Source organism: Nilaparvata lugens, chromosome 2 (assembly GCF_014356525.2).
Source record: "Nilaparvata lugens isolate BPH chromosome 2, ASM1435652v1, whole genome shotgun sequence".
In the NCBI taxonomy this organism is placed as follows: domain Eukaryota; kingdom Metazoa; phylum Arthropoda; class Insecta; order Hemiptera; family Delphacidae; genus Nilaparvata; species Nilaparvata lugens.
This window is the reverse complement of record NC_052505.1, coordinates 58,648,389-58,670,280: the sequence shown is the minus strand read 5'-3', so window position 1 is coordinate 58,670,280 and position 21,892 is coordinate 58,648,389. Positions and strand designations below refer to the sequence as shown.

Below are 21,892 nucleotides of genomic sequence, written 5' to 3'. Positions count from 1 at the left end.
TGCTGGGTTCAATCTCAGATTTCATAAAATTGGTTGATTGATTGATTTTATTATGATGTGCTAGGTCTCGATAGACCCATTGCACTAAACAACGGTATAATACAAAAACAAATAAACAAAATACAGTATAAGTATTACAAATAATATACAGGCGAAAGTTTTACGTGACAATGACTTAGAGTGGTAAAATAATATTAATGTTAATATTCATTCGTATAGTAGGAAGAAGAATGAAGTAATAATAACAATTTAAAACATTTATTTATACAAAGAATTATATTTAAAACATCTATTTATACAAAGAATCTCGCACTGAATTTCATATTCGTGGCGCAAGTAGTGGCAGTCGCAGGAGATTGCTTGCGGCGCCTGCGCAGGTTGACAGCTCCGTTTCACTCTCTCTCCAGGTGAATGCTTCGGGTCACTGTTGGTTGCTCGCCACTGCTCCTATTCGTGCTCTTTCCAGACGACCGTGAACCGAAACGAACGCTCTCACTCGCTCTCATTGTGAGCGCATAACGTGGGAACGTAACGCAGTTTCTTGAAGTGTCACCCGGCAAACCAATTTATAAGACGTTGTCACGTCAAAAACAGTTAACTATAGAAAGTTAAAATAGAATTAAATTAGATAATATAGATAATGTTATGAAAAAGAGAGAGGAGAGAATGAACTAAGGAAAAGAGTAAGAGAGAAGAAGGAGAAGAAAATGAAATACATGCTTTTTCAATTCTAAAGAAGAAGAAAAACTGGAGAAATGATATTATGAATCAATTCATTTCTTGTTTACACCTGCTTCTGAGCCAATTCAATAAATATGATTTATAAATGTTGAAAATTGAATGAATGAAAATTCATGAATACATGACAAGAATAATTTGATTTCCCAAGCAAAGACAGAAATATAGATGGAATAGAAAAGATAAAAAAACAAATAATAAAAGAAAAAAATAAATAATAACTGAGAATAACAAAAATATATTCTCAAACTGATCAATTTATGTTACCGGTCTATGTACTTACAATTTACAATCAAATTATTGACAAGCTCACACCTACAACGATTCAAGTCATCCCCCCTCAAACTGTATAATTACCAAGATGCTGGTACAACCTTTTTTTGAAAAGATTAAACGAACCACAAAGAACTATATGATCAGGCAAATCATTCCACTCTCTTGAGGCTTTAACAACAAAAGATTTATTAAAAAATACTGTACGATGCAGAGGTATCTGTAACTTATAGCGATGAGCTCTTGTTCGACGTTGTAGATTTACATCAGTCATGAAAGTGAAAACCTCATGATACTCTGGACTGTCATTTAGAACCAATAATTTATATGTCAGACATAGAATGAAGAATTTTCTGCGTTCGTTCAATTTAAGCCAGTTAAGATCAATGAAGAAAAGAGTAATATGTGCATCCCTTCTGTCATCATGTATGAAACTCACAGAAAAATTCATGGAACTCTGCAATCGATCATTCAGTTCATTGGATAGATCACCGTAGACAATTGAACAGTAGAAGAGAAATGGAAGGATCAAAGCATTCACCAATGTGACTAACAGATTTCGGTAAATAGTTTCTGATCTTTTTAAGCTGATGCATTCCACTAAAGACTCTATTGCACACATGCATGGTTTGCTCATGTCAACTCAGAGAACTATCAATCAAGATGCCCAGAACCTTAAGACACTGAGAATATGGCATTTCTATACCACTGATGACCACAGCTGGAGAGTTGACTAGATCTAAGTTATTCATCAATCTGGGATGACCAACAATCATACATTTGGCTTTTGCTGGATTCAATCTCAACCTGTGTACACCAGACCACTCTCCCAGTCTAGCAATATCCGAATTCATGTGATCTATGGATTGATGGAAGTGATGCACAGGAAAATGGGAATATATTATCAAATCATCAGTAAAGAGATGGTAGTTGGTATGAGAAAATATCATAGAGACATTGTTGATGTATACGGAGAAGAAGAGGAGTGGTCCCAAAACTGATCCCTGAGGAACTCCCTGATTGACTGGTAACCATGATGAAAAGTTGTTTGAATTTCCACTAACAGCTTGGTGGCAATCAGAAAGATATGAAGAAAACCACCTCACCACAGAGTCAGAAAATTGACACTGGTTTTTCAATTTATGGAGCAAAAGGGTGTGATCAACACTATCAAATGCTTTAGTGAAGTCGAATTGAACAAGCAATGTAGCCTGCCTTCCATCCATTGCAGCTCTGATATCATCCGTCATCTTCAGAAGAGCAGTACAGGTACTGTATTTGGTCGAAAACCAGATTGATGTTTTGCAAAAAATTCAAAGCCAGCCAAATGTCTGACAACTTGCCTATGAACAGTACGCTCAAAGGCTTCAGAGATGGAGCATAGGCCTATTGATTGGTCTAAAATCAGCAGGAATACACGCATTCTTTTTTTTAGGTATAGGCTTGACTACTAATTGCTTCCATAAATCAGGAACAATACTATAATTATATTTATTTTAATACAATAATTAAAAATATGGGTAATGGTGGGTAATATAATGGGAAGTAGTTTCTTATAAAATCTATAGGAATCCTGTTCACACCCATGGAATTTTTACTGATGGCAAGAATATACTCAGAGATTTCTGCAGGAAACACATATTCAAAAAAGAATGATTCATCTGGAGGTGTATGTTGACATTGATTAACAAGTTGGTCTTGCAGAAAATAAGCTCTAACAATCTGTGCAGGTGGGACAACAAAATAGTCATGAGCTCATCAAATGAAACATCTGCTGGCATCTCATGCAGCTGTTTAGGTTGATGTGCTCCAAGCCTGCGAACGTTGTTCCACAGAGCATCCATTGACTTACCTCGATTGAATTGGGTGTGATAGTAACGAAGCTTTGCATTATGACACAAGGATTTGACTCTATTGCTTAGAATTTTAAATGAATTGAAATCAGCCTCACTTCTAGTCGATTTGAATCTCCTCCGAGCTCTATCCCTCTCACATCTAGCATCCAAAATCTCAGAATCAATCCAAGGAGTCTGTCCATGGTGTGGGCGAACTGTACACATTATCACGTACACCCTGAGTACCTTCAGAGGTAGGTGATTGATACCCAGATGTGGCTCCTGGACGACTGAGCTCAGACGTAATGTGGGCGGGGAAAGGAGGCAAGTCGAATTTTCACTTCTTCCTTCTTTGTACCTTAGATGGTGTGGACAGCACCTCCTGGTGCTTCTGACGGCGTGAAGGTCACTCTCTACTCTGATGACACCACTTCGAGGTAATTTTGTATTGGCCTTACGGCCTCGGTTCCGCTACAGTATAGTAGGAAGAGGAAGGATAGACGTCAGGGACAGCAGCCAACGGGCCGCTATGCCCAGAGAGGATAGACAGTAAGGGACGGCAGCCAATGGGCCGCTGTGCCCTGGGAGGATGGATGGAAGGGACGGCAGCCAACGGGCCGCTGTGCCCTGGGAGGATGAGAGGAAAGGGACGGCAGCCAACAGGCCGCTGTGCCCTGGAAGGATGGATGGAAAGGGACGGCAGCCAAGGGGCCGCTGTGCCCTGGGAGGATGAGAGGAAAGGGACGGCAGCCAACGGGCCGCTGTGCCCTGGGAGGATAGGCGGAAAGGGACGGCAGCCAACGGGTCGCTGTGCCCTGGAAGGAGAGGTGAGAAGGGACGGCATCCGACGGGCCGCTGTGCCCTGGAAGGATAGGTGGAAAGGGATGGCAGCCGATGGGCCGCTGTGCCCTGGGAGGATGGATGGATTGGGACGGCAGCCAATGGGCCACTGTGCCCTGGGAGGATAGGTGGAAAGGGACGGCAGCCAACGGGCCGCTGTGCCCTGGGAGGATGGATGGATAGGGACGGCAGCCAACGGGCCGCTGTGCCCTGGGAGGACAGGTGGTAAGGGACGGCAGCCAACGGGCCGCTGTGCCCTGGGAGGATGCATGGATAGGGACGGCAGCCAACGGGCTGCTGTGCCCTGGAAAGATGGATGGATAGGGACGGCAGCCAACGGGCCGCTGTGCCCTGGGAAGATAGAGGAAAAGGGATGGCAGCCGACGGGCCGCTGTGCCCTGGAAGGATAGGTGGAAAGGGACGGCAGCCAACGGGCCGCTGTACCAGGAGAGGAGGACAGGGACGTATGGCAGCCAACTGGCTGCTGTACAAGGAGCAGGAAGGTTGGGAGCGGAATGCTCTGGTCTGGGGCTCATCCAGCGTTTAAATACTCTCCCAAAGTGGAAGGGATGGAGATGCGCTGCCGCCAGAGGCGGTGAGAATTGTTTGATGCGCGGAAGATGGTGCACCATCGGTACCCTCTTTATCTCCGCATTCAGCCAGCTTTGCTGATAGCTGAGCGTCTTTCAATAATATTATTTATTATTAAGCAATATTTTCCCGTCATTTCATTTCATTTCATTTATTTATCGTCACATTACATCAATTTTTGAGTAACACTCATTTGACTGGTGACATGTCAATACTAGAACAAAATTATATTTAAAAGACTTAGTTCTAACTTCTTGAAAGTAAAATAAATAAATACACTCATCAAATTCACATGGAAATGAAAGTCACAAAAAGTTAAGTTACACTCTACAGCCCCTTTTCACAAATTAAAATTTGGCAGCAGAGTATGGGGCTTTCTCTACTAGCATTTTTCTGACTGTTAGTTTGAATAATTTGTTTATTGAATCTAGATTTCTGATGGCTGCAGGTAATTTATTAAAATAACGTATTCCAGAGTAGAATGGAGTTTTTTCTAGAGCTATGTGCCTATGTACTGGAAAAGCAATGAGACTACTATTACGTGTATTATACCCGTGATTATCCATGCAGAATTGAAATTTATCTAAATTCTGTTTAACAAAAACTAACAATTGATAGATAAAAATAGATGGTAGCGTTAGAATGTTTAGGCTTTTGAAGAATGCTTTGCAAGAATCTCTTGATCTCAATCCACAAATGACTCTTATTATTTTTTTCTGGATTATTAAAATGTTACCGCTATCAACAGAATTTCCCCAGAAAATGGTTCCATAGCTTAGATATGAGTAGACATATGCGTAGTAGACGGCCAATAGGGTGCTTTTGTCTAGTGAGTGAGAGAGGGTGAGAATCACAAAATAAGCTAGATTTATTCAATCTAGTGATTTATTGTGATTTATACACAATAGGGGGGGGGGGGGTGGTGGAGGCGTCCACTGCACCGCCTTAAAAGGCGTGAGCCATCTAGGCATCACCTTAAGTGGTGTACACCTCTCAGGCATCACCTTTAGAGGTGTATGCCACTCACTATGAGTGTCATCTACGCCTGGTCCACAGGCACATATTTACATCGTCCATCATGTAACCGGACTTTCATACGTGGTCTGCCGGCCCGTTTGTGCTTACCAGGTGTTGTAACGCGGTGGCACAGCACTGGATCCATATTTCTAGATGGGCCTGGTCCGGGATCCTCTGAATGTGTGACTAGCTCTATGGCCGTCAAAGGGGCCGTTGACTCTTCCACATCCATGTCAGTCAATAGTGGCATTGATCCATTCCTTACCACCTTCCTGTTTGTTGGGTGTGGTGGGTGTGTTGAATTGTCTTTAGAGGATGATATCCCACCTTGGATTATCCTCTTTGTTTTGACAGTGAGGCTATCATCTGGCTTGACAGAAGCTGGCGTTTGCTCCACTATGACCTCGAGCGATTCTTTCACTATCACCCTCTGTTTTGTTGGGCGAAGCGGGGGTGTCAGTTGGTCTTTGGAGGCATGTATCCCACCTCGGGTTGTCCTCTCCGTGTCGACTGCTAGGCTAGGTTCTGACTCGTCATGAGATGGAGTTTGTTCTATCCTAACTTCCACAACTCTCTCGGAGTTCAAAGTGTTTGCACTGGCGGTTGGAGCATGAATCGTGGCCTGTCGTTCAGAGACGGTGACGGTGATCTCATCACAGTGATTAACTATGTTGTCCCAAGATGCTTGTCGTGGACTATATGACAATTCCGCCCTGGTATCAATCAAGGCATTGAGTTTGACTTCATTCAAACCAACCTGCTTGAACACCCTTCTGTTGCGTCTCTTGTTGTCCGGAGATTTGGAGTCTACAGTCGCTATTGTTGGGACTGATGTTGTCTTAGTCCTCAATAAGAGCAATCGTGACATAATTTGCTGACTTGAAGGATTCAATTGGGAAGGATCCCACTCTACCTCTCTTGTGAATGTGTGAATATTCACACTGTTTTCACGCATAAATTCCATGCCTAATAGCAACTCTTGTCCAAGTCCTTCCATTAAAGACGCCGCTAGTGGAACTGTGATTTGTTCTATAGTTACATTAGTTGTCACCTTCCCATTTAACAAGGTAGATCGTCCATCAGCTAATATTGTGTGGTGACATGCTGGTTCTTTCCGTATCATCCCTATTTTCCGGAGGACTTCATAGACCTCGTTACTCATATAATTAGCTTCAGCGCCAGTATCCAGCAACGCTTGGCACTTTCTACCACCGATTGTCACAGTAATAAATAGTTGGTTGTCCCGTGATGTCTCTTTGATCACAGGAATCGTCTGTGTCTTTCGCACTACAACTGTCTTGTTTGATGTTTCATTGCCCTTTTGCATATCACAGACACAGTTCCGTGCTCTCTTTCCGCACCTTCTACAAGGCGGGAATTTGGGACAGTGTGATCTCCAGTGCTTCGGTTTCTTGCATTGCCAACACATGGGTTCAGACTCACTAAGAGAGGGTCTGTTACTTCTAGGGGCTATCATTGTCTCGACCTTGGGTCCTGTAATCTTTTTCATGTCCTCAGTCTCGTGAACTCTCGAATTCTGTCTATTCTGTTTTTCCTCTGCTTTGATCTGTTCATACTCCCTTGCGAATTTTTCCAATTTGTTGATACTATGAGCATCCGATTGCCGAATATACAATTTGTACCGTGGGAGGAGATTCTTATGCACTCTCTGTAATTTATTTTCGTCTGTGAAACCTCCTCGACGCCTCATGAGTGTCAGTACATCTTTGAGAAATTCATCAAATGACTCACCTTCCCCTTGCTTCCTTGCCTGAATTAGATTTTCCAGGTCTTTGTTGTAAGTAAGTGGATAGTAGCGTGATCTGAAATCTGTCACAAAATTGTCCCATGATCTCCACTGATCACGACGATTATGCATCCATAGGGTAGCTTTACCAACTAGTAATTCAGGTAGCGCAGTCTTACAGTAGCGCTCGTAGAGTAAACATCTTAGTAGTTTAGTTTCACCATAGTGATAGTTTTCAAAACAATCATCTTTCATCAATAAGTGGGTCACTGGAACATAACCATACAGCAGCTATCTTCATACGTCATCGTCGTCAGATAGATGAGGTCACCAACCAAACTACCGGATGGACTGATCCCGCAATTCGAGGAGGAGGAAGAAGAGGATAACTTTCCAGGAAACCAAGGACTCAAAGTACGAGAACAACCAGGTAAAATGGAAACTGTTGAACAATTATTGCTGAGTGAATTCAACACAGACATAATGAACATGAAGAGTATCTCTTCGGAATTCAAGGAATGGGCTTCGTCAGAATTTAAAAAAAAACAAGGTTTCCAGAGCCGAATATGATAATTTCTTAGAATTAGTTCAGAAATTAGCATTGGTAATCGTGAAAGTAGAAACGAGAGCAGTTACTATTAGCCAAATAAGTGATTCTTTAGGGCATCCGAAAATTCACAACTCATTACAGGACATAAGCAAATCTGTTCAGGAAATTAAAAATAAAGACAGGCCTATTACTTACGCAGACATGATACAACTACCGAAAAAAGCTACTTCAAGCGATCCCCAGTCCAATAATCAAGTCAGGAAAATTCTTCCAAAAGAACAGGTAGTCTTAATTAAACCCGCAAATTCCACCGGTAATGAGAAACAAGACAGTGAAAAAATAAAAGGAACACTGAAAACCAACATCGTGAGAAAGGATAACATTAAAATAAAAAAGACAGTACCCGTTAGAGGAGGAGGTTTACTCATTGTTCTGGATTCTCTAGAGGCCAAAAAGAAATTATTGAAGAATAAAGCTGTAAATAATGATCAAATCAAGATAACTGAGCCCCAAAATAAAAAAACCAGGATAATTGTTTATGATGTTCCATCTGATCTCACTAACAAAGAGGTAACTGAAGAAATATATAACAAAAATTTTGTCAATTCAGGGATAGAAAAACAAAAATTTGAAGAAGGTTGCAAGCCATCATTCAAATTAGGGCCGAAAAACAAGGATTCCATGCATTGGGTAGTAGAATGTGAACCCGAAATTAGGAAAGCAATAATCAATAAGAAAAAAATATTTATAGATATGACGTCATGTAGAGTTAATGATTACCATGCAGTGCAAAGGTGCTATAAATGTCAAGTCTATGGGCACATCACAAAGCATTGTAAAAAGAAGAAGACATCTGTGGTCATTGCTCCATCACAGGACACAACATCAAAACCTGCCCTTCAATCGATAAACCTCCAGTATGTTTTAACTGCAAAAGAGCTGATAAACCCTCAGACCACAAAGTAAACTATCTAAAGTGTCCCAGCTATGTGAAAGCATTGCAACAGTCAATTGATTGAACAAATTATGGTGCTTAAAAAGATTACAGCATGAAATATAAGAATAGATATTCAAGATTTCCTATCATCTATTAAAAAAACAGAATTAATAAAACAGTCAGCGAAAAGTAGGACGTCTTTGATTTTCAGCTTTGGTGAATATACAGATTTTAATTTATCATTAGCTCGCTGGAATAAAAATAGTTTACGTATTTCAGAAGGCCTTGCACATTCAATCAAGAAGAAAACGCTGAGTCAAGATGAATACAATAGCTTACCTACTGTTTATTTACGAAACGTAAATAATAGCTCAATTCGTTTTCATCTTGTTAAAAATTCATTGACATTGATATTAGCGCAAAATAAAAACAATGAGGCTCAATTAGGTATCTGTGACCTCTTACTGGTAAAAGACGAATATGCATCGATAAATAAATACAACATTACGATTGGAATAGATTATTTTGATATTGACTCCGAATTTACATGCTTGGACATTTTAAGTTTAGTAATTAAAACTAAAAACCTGAATTATGTATTCTATTAATGAGGAATAAACAATCTAATTTTTTGGATATACCACATGAAAACGATGGCTCTGAAGATTGTCCAAAAGAATACCTACCGTATGATTCTATTCTCTATGCTTATTTGAACAGTATTATAGAACTCAGGAACTTCATTCAACAGTATGATGTTCTGAATGCGGATTTATATAGGGGAGTACTATCATCACTGAGTAGTAATATCTCTTCTTCAGCAGCATGTATACAAGAGATAAGGTGAAACGAGATGAACATCTACGACAATAAACTTAAGACTTTCCTGTGGCCGACATCCACTACATATTGAATGGGCTTCTGTTTTGAAAATGAAGGAAAATACGTACCCTACAATGAAACAACAAAGTCATTCTTAACTAAGGAAAAGTATATTCTAGTCAGTAGAGACACCCAAATCATGCTGAATGCTGAGCTACTGAAGAATATTCTAAAAGTTGACATCACAAATTGTAAGATGCCAAAAATAACTTGGATGGATGGAGTTTCAGGGTGTGGTAAAACTCACTTTATCCTTCAACAACATACACCAGGTAAAGATCTCATCTTGTGTCAGACAAGAGCTGGAATAAATGAAATTAGGCAAGTGGTGAATAGAATTCACAAAAATAAATATGAAAGAATAATTAAACAGGATTATAGAACAGTTTCATCTTTTATAATAAACGGATCAAGAAAGCAGTACAAACGTGTATTCATAGATGAAGCAGTATTAATGCATGCAGGTTTCGTGGGATTTGTCTCATCTCTCGCTGGTGCTTCTGAGATTATTCTGCTAGGAGATTCAAACCAAATACCTTATATAGAGAGAAGTAAATTAACATCTGAATGGTCACACATTTCATCTCTCTGTGAGAAGAGAATCCATAAAACAGTAACTAGAAGGTGTCCAATAGACGTCTGCTACATCCTTTCCAGCTACTACCAGGACATTGGTACGAAAAATGAGGTCCTGTTATCCGTCAGACCTCCAATAACAAATGGAGAACTTGGAACACATGAAATAAACGAGAAAATAGACATTAATAGCTTGAAGAATGAACTACTGAATGAGGAGTGGATTCATGTTTTAGAAGATAATAATCCAGATACATCTTATGACACCTTCTTATCAACTCTGAGACAACATATACAAAATAAAATCAAGCAGCATCAGCAGCAGAAGAAGTACAAACCCATCAAACAATGGATCACCAGAGGTATAGTAGCAGCAGCAATAAGAACCAGAAATCTTCTCAACAAAAGAAGAAAAGAAGACACAAACAACATTAACTTAACCAACTTCTATCGTCGGTATAGGAATACACTCACAGCTTTAATTCATGAAACAAAGGACCAATACTATAGAGAGAAATTGTATGAAGCTGGAAAGGATAATAAAAAAATGTGGAAAGTAATCAAAGATGCTACTGACGCTAAATCAAAAACAAAAATGAAATTGAATGCTATTAAAATAGATGATAGGATTTTCAATCTAAAGGAAAATCCAGAAACTGTGCTCAACCAAATGAATAACTTTTTCACAAATGTAGGTGGAGAAATGGCAGAGACAATAATAGATTCCTTGAGAAAACCACTAGACCAAATCATATCCCAATATAAACCTGTTACAAGAACTCTACACTCCATCTACTTTCACCCAGTAACTGAAGATGAGCTTCTTGAAGCTATTAGTAGTTTGCGAAATGACAGTGCTCCAGGACTTGATGGAATCAATAATAGAACATTGAAGTCGATAAAAAATGTAATTGTAAAACCATTAATTCACATATTTAATTTAAGTCTGTCAAAAGGAATTTTTCCAAAAGCTATGAAAGAAACATGTGTTAGACCATTACATAAAGGAGGCGACAGAACAAATGCCACCAATTACAGGCCTATTTCACTTATAAGCAATATTTCTAAGATTTTGGAAAAACTGGTAAAGAAACGTCTTGTGAATTACATGGAAAAAAACAACTTACTATCTAGGAATCAATTTGGCTTTCGTGAGGGGAGGAGTACAGAAGATGCGGTATTAGAATTGTCAAATTTTGTCACAGATAAGCTAGAAAATAACAAAAAATGTGCAGCAGTGTTCCTGGACCTAGCAAAAGCTTTTGACACTGTTAATCACAGTTTGCTGCTGACGAAATTAGAAGCCATGGGAATTAGAGGAGTTCCTCTAGCATGGTTTAAATCATACCTCTGTGACTGGCATCAAAAAGTCAAAGTTGAAGAACATCTCAGTTCAGAGGAAACGATGAAGTTTGGGATTCCCCAAGGAACAGTTCTTGGGCCAATTCTGTATTTTGGCATATGCAAATGAGCTATGTTCAATTAAGATAAGAGGAAGAGTAATAGCTTTTGCTGATGATACGTGTATACTATTCGAAGGAAACACCTGGGAGGAAGTTTTTAATCTGGCACAGGAAGAATTGATGAAAGTCGATAAATGGTTAAGAGAAAATTTGCTTACAGTAAATGCAACAAAAACGAAATGTTTAGCCTTTTCTCTGACAGAACGGACGAGACCACCGGATTCTTCAATAATCCTGCATCACTGTGGAAGCACCAACAACCTGTGTGATTGCCCTTCAGTTCAACAAGTCAATGAAATAAAATATTTAGGAACAATAGTGGACAACAAATTCAAATGGGACAAGCACATTTATCTATCAATTACCCGGATCAGGAAGCTTCTCTACAAATTCTATCAACTCCATAAAATCCTCAACTATGAGACATTAAAAACTGTTTATTTTTCTTTAGTGCAATCAATTTTAAGATACGTTATAATTATCTGGGGAGCTACGAATTTTATACATGTTGAACCTCTCTATAAACTTCAAAAACGAATACTAAAAATAATAGGCTTCAAGGAGAATCAATTCCCCACGAACATTCTTTTCAAGGACAGTAAAGTACTGAGTGTAAGACAACTCTACATCCAGGCTATCATCACGCGAATGAGGAGAAACAAGGAACACATAAGACTGGCAGATCATAACCATCAAACAAGGCAGAGAAACACGCATTCAATAGTACCAAGGATGAACACTACATTTGGGCAAAGATACTACATATATTTGGGACCAAAAATTTACAATTCAATACCAAGTTACATTAGGGCAGAATTCAATAGACACAGGTTCAAGAAAAGTTTATTTTCCTGGTTAGTTGATATTGGGGTGGAAAATTGTGAAAATTTAGTTAGACTGTAAATATTGAAACTATTTATTCTTTATTCTTCTCTTTACTTTTTTTCATTTTTCTAAAATAACCTTTCTTATAATTATCCTCAGTAGAATGTTAATATTTATCTACTAATTTCATAATTTTGTTTGTATTATAAATTTTTACTAATTTTATTATAAAAAACTTTAATCCTATATCAGTGAATGAAGTTTGTAAATAGTAATTATAACACGCAATAAGCAACTACTACTTATATCCCAACACATATAATTTATAGTGGGGTTAAATAGTTTGTAAATAGTAATTATAACACGCAATAAGCAACTACTACTTATATCCCAACACATATAATTTATAGTGGGGCATATTCATGCTTATTTATGTAGTTACATTACAATACTATATTGTCAATATTCTAATGTTCCATTCAATCTTCATTGTAATTAATAAGTTTTCATAATTTGGGAAATTTTTTGCATAATTAGCTGTTGTACTGTAATTTATTGTAGATTCGTGTATAGACCAGAATGTATTGTGACTTACTTGAATGAATTAATTTGAATTTGAATTTGAAAAAGTGTGACTAGTAGTTGGCTGCCAGTAAGCCCATAGGCCTGTTGTAGCTTGTCTAGCCTTTCTAAGAAGTTGGGAGCATCTGATTGGCCGTCAAATGACAGTCTCCAGCTTCTTACTTTGTCACATACCACCGCTTAGTCCATGAGGGGGTTTGTGTGAATGTTGGTTCCAACTGCATGAGTACCTGTCACTGAGTGTCCAGTTTCCCCACTGCTTCCGCTCATTATGCCAGGTCTTGGGCTGGGATAACGTACAGCCATCTTCTTATGTTGTTCTACTAACAACCTTCTCAGCTCAGCAAGTGTTCCAGATGACACTATGCCCCAATCTTGTAGAAGATTAAATGCTTCTTCCTTTTTCAATTTATAGATCCAGGAAACTCTGGGGTCAGCTATCACCTCGGGGTTTACGTCCTCAACCGACTGATCCTCTGTCAGCTCCTGGTGTTGAGCATCTGAATCAGCCTCGCCCTGTTCACTCATGATTCTTACTTCGTTGCCTCGTGCCCCACGTGTGGGCACCAATCTATCACGTACACCCTGTCAGAGATAGGTGATTGATACCCAGGTGTTGCTCCTGGACGACGTAGCTCAGTCGTAATGTGGGCGGGGAAAGGAGGCAAGTCGAAGTTCCTCTTCTTCCTTCTTTGTACCTTAGCTGGTGTGGACAGCACCTCCTGGTGCTTCTGACGGCGTGAAGGTCGCTCTCTACTCTGATAACACCACTTCGAGGTAATTTTGTATTGGCCTTACGGCCTCGGTTCCGCTCCAGTATAGTAGGAAGAGGAAGGATAGACGTGAGGGACGGCAGCCAACGGGCCGCTGTGCCCGGAGAGGATGAGAGGAAAGGGACGGCAGCCAACGGGCCGCTGTGCCCTGGGAGGATGGATGGAAAGGGACGGCAGCCAAGGGGCCGCTGTGCCCTGGGAGGATGAGAGGAAAGGGACGGCAGCCAACGGGCCGCTGTGCCCTGGGAGGATAGGCGGAAAGGGACGGCAGCCAACGGGCCGCTGTGCCCTGGGAGGATGGATGGATAGGGATGGCAGCCAACGGGCCGCTGTGCCTGGAAGGATAGGTGAAAAGGGATGGCAGCCGACGGGCCGCTGTGCCCTGGAAGGATAGGTGGAAAGGGACGGCAGCCAACGGGCCGCTGTACCAGGAGAGGAGGACAGGAACGTACGGCAGCCAACTGGCCGCTGTACAAGGAGCAGGAAGGTTGGGAGCGGAATGCTCTGGTCTGGGTTTGTCCGGTGTTCAAATACTCTCCCAAAGTGGAGGGGATGGAGATGTGCCGCCGCCAGAGGCGGTGAGAATTGTCTCGATGCGCGGAAGATGGTGTGCCATCGGTACCCTCTTTATCTCTGCGTTCAGCCAGCTTTGCTGATAGCTGAGCGTCTTTCAATAATATTATTTATTATTTAGCGATATTTTCCCGTCACAATTCTACTTTGTGACAACATGGAAGCATGTCTATAAAATATATCAGTAACCATTTGATTATAAACCACAACCTTTTCATTCAAATCGTTAATCATACCGATATGATGCTATTAGATTAGATTTCTTTTTTTATGTATATTACAATATTTACTGGCTTATACACTAATTTACATTAAATGACGATAATGTTAGTCATTCAACGAATTTCACAAAGTATAAATAATTAATCAATGAGAATAAATATAGAATGAAATTAGAATAACAATAATATAATAATGTGATGTAACTTCATAAATCGGCGGTGTTTCAACAAATAATTGTCGATTCTTTTAGAAGGATCTCATTAATTCTTCTCATTAACATACGACCGAGTATATGGGTATATTAACACACGCCATGGGAGATTAATAGCCTCATCCAGGACTGTGTTTTTATTGAAGTTCCTGCATGTAAAAGTTGAATTGGACTGTGATGATTCCAAATTATAAATTAAATAAATAAGATCATGGTGAGAGAAAGAAGGTGCAGGTGTCTGACTAAAAAATGAAACATACTCAATATCACTGACAATTGCTAAGTCTAACAAAATGTGTGAGTTTGGTAGATGGTAAGTCGGCATTGTACTGTTTATAAAATTCAAACCCATAGAGCTCACCATCGTAACAAGCTGTCTCTTTTCAAAATTATTTTTCAACAAATCAGAATTTAGGTCACCAAGTAGAATAATGTGTTGATATATGTAAATTTGCTCTAGAAGAGCTTCTTCCAGAAGAGACAGTCGTCCTGCGTTTGGAGGACAATATACAATACAAACGACAACCTTGATTGTACCAGTTGACTCAACTCAACAAACAGGAACTCCGGCGATCTTGAATAAGGTTGTGGTGATAACTTGATTAATCTAGGCCTGAGAGATGAACGAACGTAAACTGCCACCCACCTCTGGTCAAGCCAATCCGATCATTTCGAAACAGAGAGAAGCCATTCATGTCAAATAAACTATCTTGTAATAAAGGTTTTAACCAAGACTCACTCGCTCCTATAACATCGAAGCTAAGAGATGAAAATATTTCTTTGAAATCATCAAGATGTCCGGGAAGGGACTCAGCATTAATATGACACAGTTTTAAAGAAGCAGCATGCTCATTCAATTTACTTCTAATATCTGTCAAATCCATATTATTTATAACTGTGTTAGTGAGATGCTCTACAAATAAAACTAATTATTATAGTAATTGGTAGACTAATGAATTGGAAAGAATAAATTACATATAAAATATTCACAAAAAACAGTAACGACAATCGTAATTAAAATGCTGATAGAGGGAAAGAATTGATTGATAGGATTTGAATAAAATGAAAAGTTAAGGGGAAAAATGTAGATGGGAAATCATGTTTCAAAAGAGGAAGATGGAATAAGTTGATGTTTCAAAAAATAATAAATAAAATAAAATAAGAATCAAGCTCAGATAATGTCACTTAAGGCAATTTAAAAGCTGTAAGAAGCCTCCTCGGAAAAAAGATAATGAATTTAAAGATAAGATTATAGCATGAAATTCAACACTGGTTCCCGCTTATCTAAATGTGCAATAATATAGGTTTTTTGCAAAAATAGTTATCACAAAAAAAATAAGTAAGAGCTGCTACAGTACATCAAAGATAGGTAGGCCTATCCACATTCACCAATCCTGTTTTGAATTTCATTTAAGATTCATTTTCAGATTCATTTAAAATTTTATCGACACTTATCTTGTGTCATCAATAAATTGTGAATCCTTTCAACACACAGTCTCATTATTCAAAAATTATTCTAATCAATAATTCTAATACAAAATAATAAAGGCTACGTAAATATGCATATTCATAATTATTAAAATCATAATAGGCGAAACAAGAGCTTTAATAATGGTGATAAAACAAAAATAATATGAAGAAAAAACAAAACAATAAAATCTACGAAACCAATTGGAAATTTCAAAAAAAATATAGTCTTACATTTTAATTGATCAATGTTCAATTCTTCTTACAAGCCAAGATATTGGTTAGAGTTTAGTCTATTTCATTTATTTCGTTTCTCACTACCGTTTACATAACAATACAACAATTTGTAAGTCAATAGTTGTGATTGAATTAATGAAGCACTTACACTCCCTCCACCTTCCCTCCAGAGCATTCGTCCATCTATTGTCCACACATTCTTCCAGCCAACCCTCTCAGCCACCTCCCTGCAAAACTCGTACCTCTGACGCGTGAGGTCTTCCTTGATAGTGACAGGAGTTCCTCTCAGCTTCTGTCTCATTGAGATCACTCAAGAGTTCTCTTAAGAGTTCTAGAACTAGATTAAGGGGATATTGTGTTCAATTGGAGAGAATATTGCAATGTAACTGCAGAATGTTGTTTCTCTTTTTTCAACAACTTAGGTGACCCAGCTCTGGAGATTCAATTATTATCTGTAACTGGTGTCACGAAGCGTTTTGTCAATTGCGTTCCTGATAAGCACTGGCTACTTTTGCCGCTACCCCGTACCTAAATTGCAAAACGCCGTGTTCAGATAAAGATAAGAGCGCTCAAAAACATACATTTCAACCAAGCAACTTGCAGAGTAATAAGATACCAACACCCCTAATTAAAATTCCTCTTTCTATAGACCTTGATAGGAAGCGACGTTAAAACCGTGAACAGGCTCGGAATAGAATAAATTTTATTGATCAACAAATATATATCATATACATGGATCTTGTCACGTCGGTCAGGTACAAAGGAAAGTGATAGACATTTACATAGATGAAGTAACTCATATAGGCTACGGTACAATATAAAACAATGTCAGATAACATAAAACAGCATGAGATAACATGGAAAAACTTTGCCATATCAAGACTACTTTACAATTTATTCATTATGTGCTAACAAATTCGCTGCTGAGGTATTCCTCTAATGTATAGAACACCCTAGTTTTTAGTAGCTCCTTCACTTTTTTCTTGAACATATCTTTTGGAAGGTGTCTGATTACTGAGGGCAGTTTATTGAACTGTACGAACTGTTGATATTTATGGCTCTTGTAGGATTTGTGCAGTCTTATGGTGGGCTTTACCAAATCGAACTTTTTCCTGGTATGATGTTCAGGAGATTCAGATTGTTTAATAAAGTATTTTTCATTTTCTTTTATAAGAACCGCATTGCTGAAAATGTACATGTTAGCCAGGGTCATGATGCCCAAACGTTTAAAAGTTTATCTGCACAATTCGTTGAATTTCAATCCCCCTATGCATCACAGAGCCTTCTTCTGCCATAAAAACACTTTAGCCTATTTGTAGTGGCGCTGTTCCCCCATAATCAGAGGCCATAATTCAAATGTAAATGAAACAGACCATAATATGTCATTAGCAGAATGTCAGTGGTAACTAAAGGTTTCAGTTTTCTTGAAAGAAATGTGACTAGCCAGTTTTTTACAAAGAAATTCAACGTGCTCATCCCAATACAGTTTACTGTCCAGCACTATACCAAGTAATTTAACTGTTGTGTGTAATTTTGTAATTCAGTATTCAGACTGCTCTTTAATGAAAACAATATTTCCTCCGTTTTAGTCTCATTAAGTGATACGCCATTAGAGGTGTACCATGCTTTCGATGCTTCAGATGATAGCTTTAGGTCACGAGTTAGATTCCCTAGATTGGTTCCAGAGTTCAGGATTGTTGTGTCATCGGCGTAAAGTACTGAATGACATGGGATGTTACAACTATAATCATTCACAAATACAACAAATAAAAATGGCCCCAAAACTGAGCCTTGGGGTACTCCAGTCTTTACCGTTCTTGGGGAAAAGAACCCACTCCCCTGCCCCGACCTCACGACATCTAGCAGTGAGGCAGACTTGGTGCACACTAGATTAGTCGAAAACGACTAATAAGTCGTTTCTAGTCGGATTTGACCCAACTCCGCCTAATAAAGAGTATTTTCATTTCATAACGACAATTATGTCCGGTTCAACCAAGCTCGGTCAAGACATTTGAACATGGTCACGTCAGATACAACATATAATTTCTATGGCGTTGCTATAGATACTTCCGGTGCGCAATTGTAAATTATACCCGGCTTGGTCATGTTCATAATGTCTCGACCAAGCTTGGTGAAACAGGTATGGGACACTCACATGAACACATGAAAGGTTTGTGGGGACCACAGGGATACTGGATAAATAAGTTACTCTAAATTTCTAATTTTTTAAATTTTTAACTCCATGGATAGAAAATTACTTACACTTTATTACTTACTTTCTTAATTCTTTGTATTACTTCTTTTTCAGATTTAGCTCAGAGAGGTTACTTCAAGGATGCAAATTTCATCAACTATCTCAAGTATCTACTGTATTGGAAGGATGCCGAATATGCTCGATATCTCAAGTAAGTTAATAAGACCCAAACTTCCTTAGTCAAGGAACCATTATCAGGGACCAATCTTAAAAATACTAGTAGCTGTTTTTTTATAGGTTCCCAAATTGGTTTTATCGTTTTCCAAATACGGATCTAAAAATCTAAAATGTTGTTTTTGTTCTAGTAAGTACTTATTATCAAATTGATTGACTCAGAAATTCAGCCTGAACTCAGATTTAGACAGATCAAACAGATAAACTTTGTGAACCCCCTTGGTAGGAAGGTACGGTAGTAATACTTGGGCCAAGGTAAACTCCACTCCAGGATCTGCAGGAGACGGTATGTAATTTAGTATTCAATTACAATAGTCACTGCCTTAACTAGAAAACTGAAATTCAATTAATAAAAACATCCAATTAACTCTTATGAACATAGAATTAATGTAATAATTATTACTCTGAATAACTTAGTTTGAAATAAGGCTGAATTCTCTCTTCACATTTGACGTGAAACCGATAAAACTCATTTCTGAGTTTTACTTAGGTCTCACTTCTCACTCCATATTATCATAGAGAAAAGATAGCCTAAGCTATCATAAGATACAACATAAAGCCTAAGCTATCATAAGATACAACATAAGCTACATCATAAGCTTATGCTACCTACCTTGAATGCTTACCCTTACACCTCACTGACAATCTCCGGATAGCAGTGCTCATTTTATACGAAGCCATAGCAGCCGCCCAGTCTACAGATGGAAATTACTGAGATATTGCATTTAGTCATATGGTAATGAATTAATAATAACTATTAAACGAAAATCGAAATTAAATGCTCCAAGTCACCCCGAAGTCTTCTGCTACTGCTTGCGTCTGCTAGCAGCTTTTTGCCTAGTGCTTGACCAGGGTGACCTTGCCATTGCTGGTGATGGACCATTTGATTTACTTATTGTATGAAAAGCAGTTGTTTTACTTATGCTACAGCTTGGCTCTGGACAAAACAATGACATACTGGAACCCCGCTTAGCAAGCCCATCTGCACGCTCGTTACCATCTATGCCTACATGGCCAGGTACCCAACCAAGATGCACAGAGCTGCGTGTTACGAGCCTGCTGAGTGTTTTGTGACAGTTACACTACAATTTTGACTAGAGCGGAGGTACCGGAACTGGTGGAAGTTGAAGGGCCAAGCCGAGTTGAAGCATAAGTTGTGTTATGTCCCCTGGCGGGGAAAAATAGTCTCAAAAAAATAATCAAAATTTATTGCCATAAAAAACAAAATACAATTTCGTTAAAAATTCTTAACAAGTGATTATTATGAATAAGAATACATTTTTTTTCTTTAACAAAACCATATTTGCCATGGCACCACCAGCAAAAGTAAAACTTTGCTCGCTGGTGGGAGTATTTATTCTAACCCTAATAATATAGTTATTGATTTAGTTGATCCAATTTATACAAATGAAACAAACCAGAGTAGAGAAAAAAAAGAAAAGAAATGAAATAAGAAAGAAGGAGAACATGAATGAGCGAATACAAGAGAAAGAATAGATCAAGATGATTATGTACTTGCTAGGCTATTCAATGAAAATGTCAATTCAAATGAAACTCAATTCATGAAAAAAATTCATACAAATCCATTCGTTTAGACCATTCCTTTTATGTGTAATATTACATTTTTCTCGATTAAAATCGAATCTTCAATTCGAGATCTATAAAACTTGATAGTCAATATCAGAGTAATCAATATGCGGACAACTTTTTAACTGAGAATTTATCATAAATAATTGTGTTGCATTCCATGGTATCACCGAAACAGAGAAACAGAATTAATAGATTATTATAAATATAGAGGATATATAAATTTAAAATAACAGTTTCGAAATAAAGTTTTATTGAGAACAAATGTAAAATATAAATTCTATACTTGTAATTTATAATTTTTTGGAATTTAATATCGGTGACATGTTCATGAAGTCATCACTGATTTTGAGGTGTGGTTTTTGCTCTGACTTGTTTGGTCTTCTCTAAAAATGATGGCTGGCTATGTGTTCTAATGTGTTCTTTGTGCTCTCTGAATATTTTTCTGTTTAATTGAAATTTTAATGTTTTAAATTGAGTTTTGAACAGTTGTATGGTGTTCTAAGTTTGTGTATTTTGATTTGTGTGTCTACAAGCCTATAGCCATTGTTTTCAACTATATAAACTGGATAAGTATTTTAGCTTGTAATGATGCTAGGATGTTTAAGTGTGTAAGGTATTATTTTGTGGATTTGTGTTGTATATTGCCAAAATTCTTCTGAAGATTATAAGTTGGTTTGCTCTGAAAACTGGATTTCTCATTCATAGGCTATAGATCCATTCATAGTTTATCAAGAATCTACCACTTTGGAGCCGATAACTTCCTGTAGGTTAATAGGTGTGGAATGCTATCCAACCTATTTAGGAGAAATTGGTAGCACGGCAAATGTTACCCCTGGTGTGGGACTGAATCTCCAAATTGTCCCAAATGGTACGCCCTGGTGTGGGACTCAAACTACAAAATATATCCCTGGTTATAAAAATTTATTGGTAGGATAGATATCTTGATGAATTATGAATGGGAGATGCTGCTGAGTGGGAAATCGGTTCGAGAAAGTTCAGGTTCTAATGAGTAAATATTTTATACGCAGTAGCAAGATGGAGAATAATAAAAATAATGAAGTTTTATCCAGTGAAAACATTCAAAACTTAGATGAAGAATCTCAAGATTTAGACCTAACCTTAAACAATGACTCAAACGATAGTGTAACTGTAAGTGAAAACGTTTCAAAAGTAACAATTCATGAGGAAGTAGTAGAAATATCAAATGAAACAAGTATGGTAGGAGCTAAAAATGATATAAATCTTATAGCATTCCTAACACAAAGGTTTGATGAGCAAAATGCTAAGTTTGATGAGCAAAATGCTAAGATTGATGAGCAAAATGCTAAGATTGATAATTTGAAACAAGATCAAAATGCTAGGTTTGATGATATGAAGCAAGAATTTGCTAGCATAAGACTAGATCAGGTTAGTACAAAGCGGGAAATAATAGAGATAAATGATACATTAAGTAAAAATTACAAAGAAATAGGTCATCTACAGCAGAAAACTAATGATCTTGAAATATCAATGTTAGATGTAGAAAAATCAATGCA

The 21,892-nt window shown here is 38.2% G+C and overlaps 1 protein-coding gene across 2 annotated transcripts in view; it reads left to right on the top strand.

The window, feature by feature from the left end:
- Positions 1-21,892, top strand: part of LOC111059326 (mediator of RNA polymerase II transcription subunit 31) — a 53,429-nt gene that overhangs the window by 7,318 nt on the left and 24,219 nt on the right. For both annotated transcript variants that reach the window (XM_039419951.1, XM_039419950.1), the window contains one exon: positions 18,648-18,744. In XM_039419951.1, the coding sequence (XP_039275885.1) occupies positions 18,648-18,744 (97 nt within the window). The remainder of the gene's footprint in view (positions 1-18,647; positions 18,745-21,892) is intronic.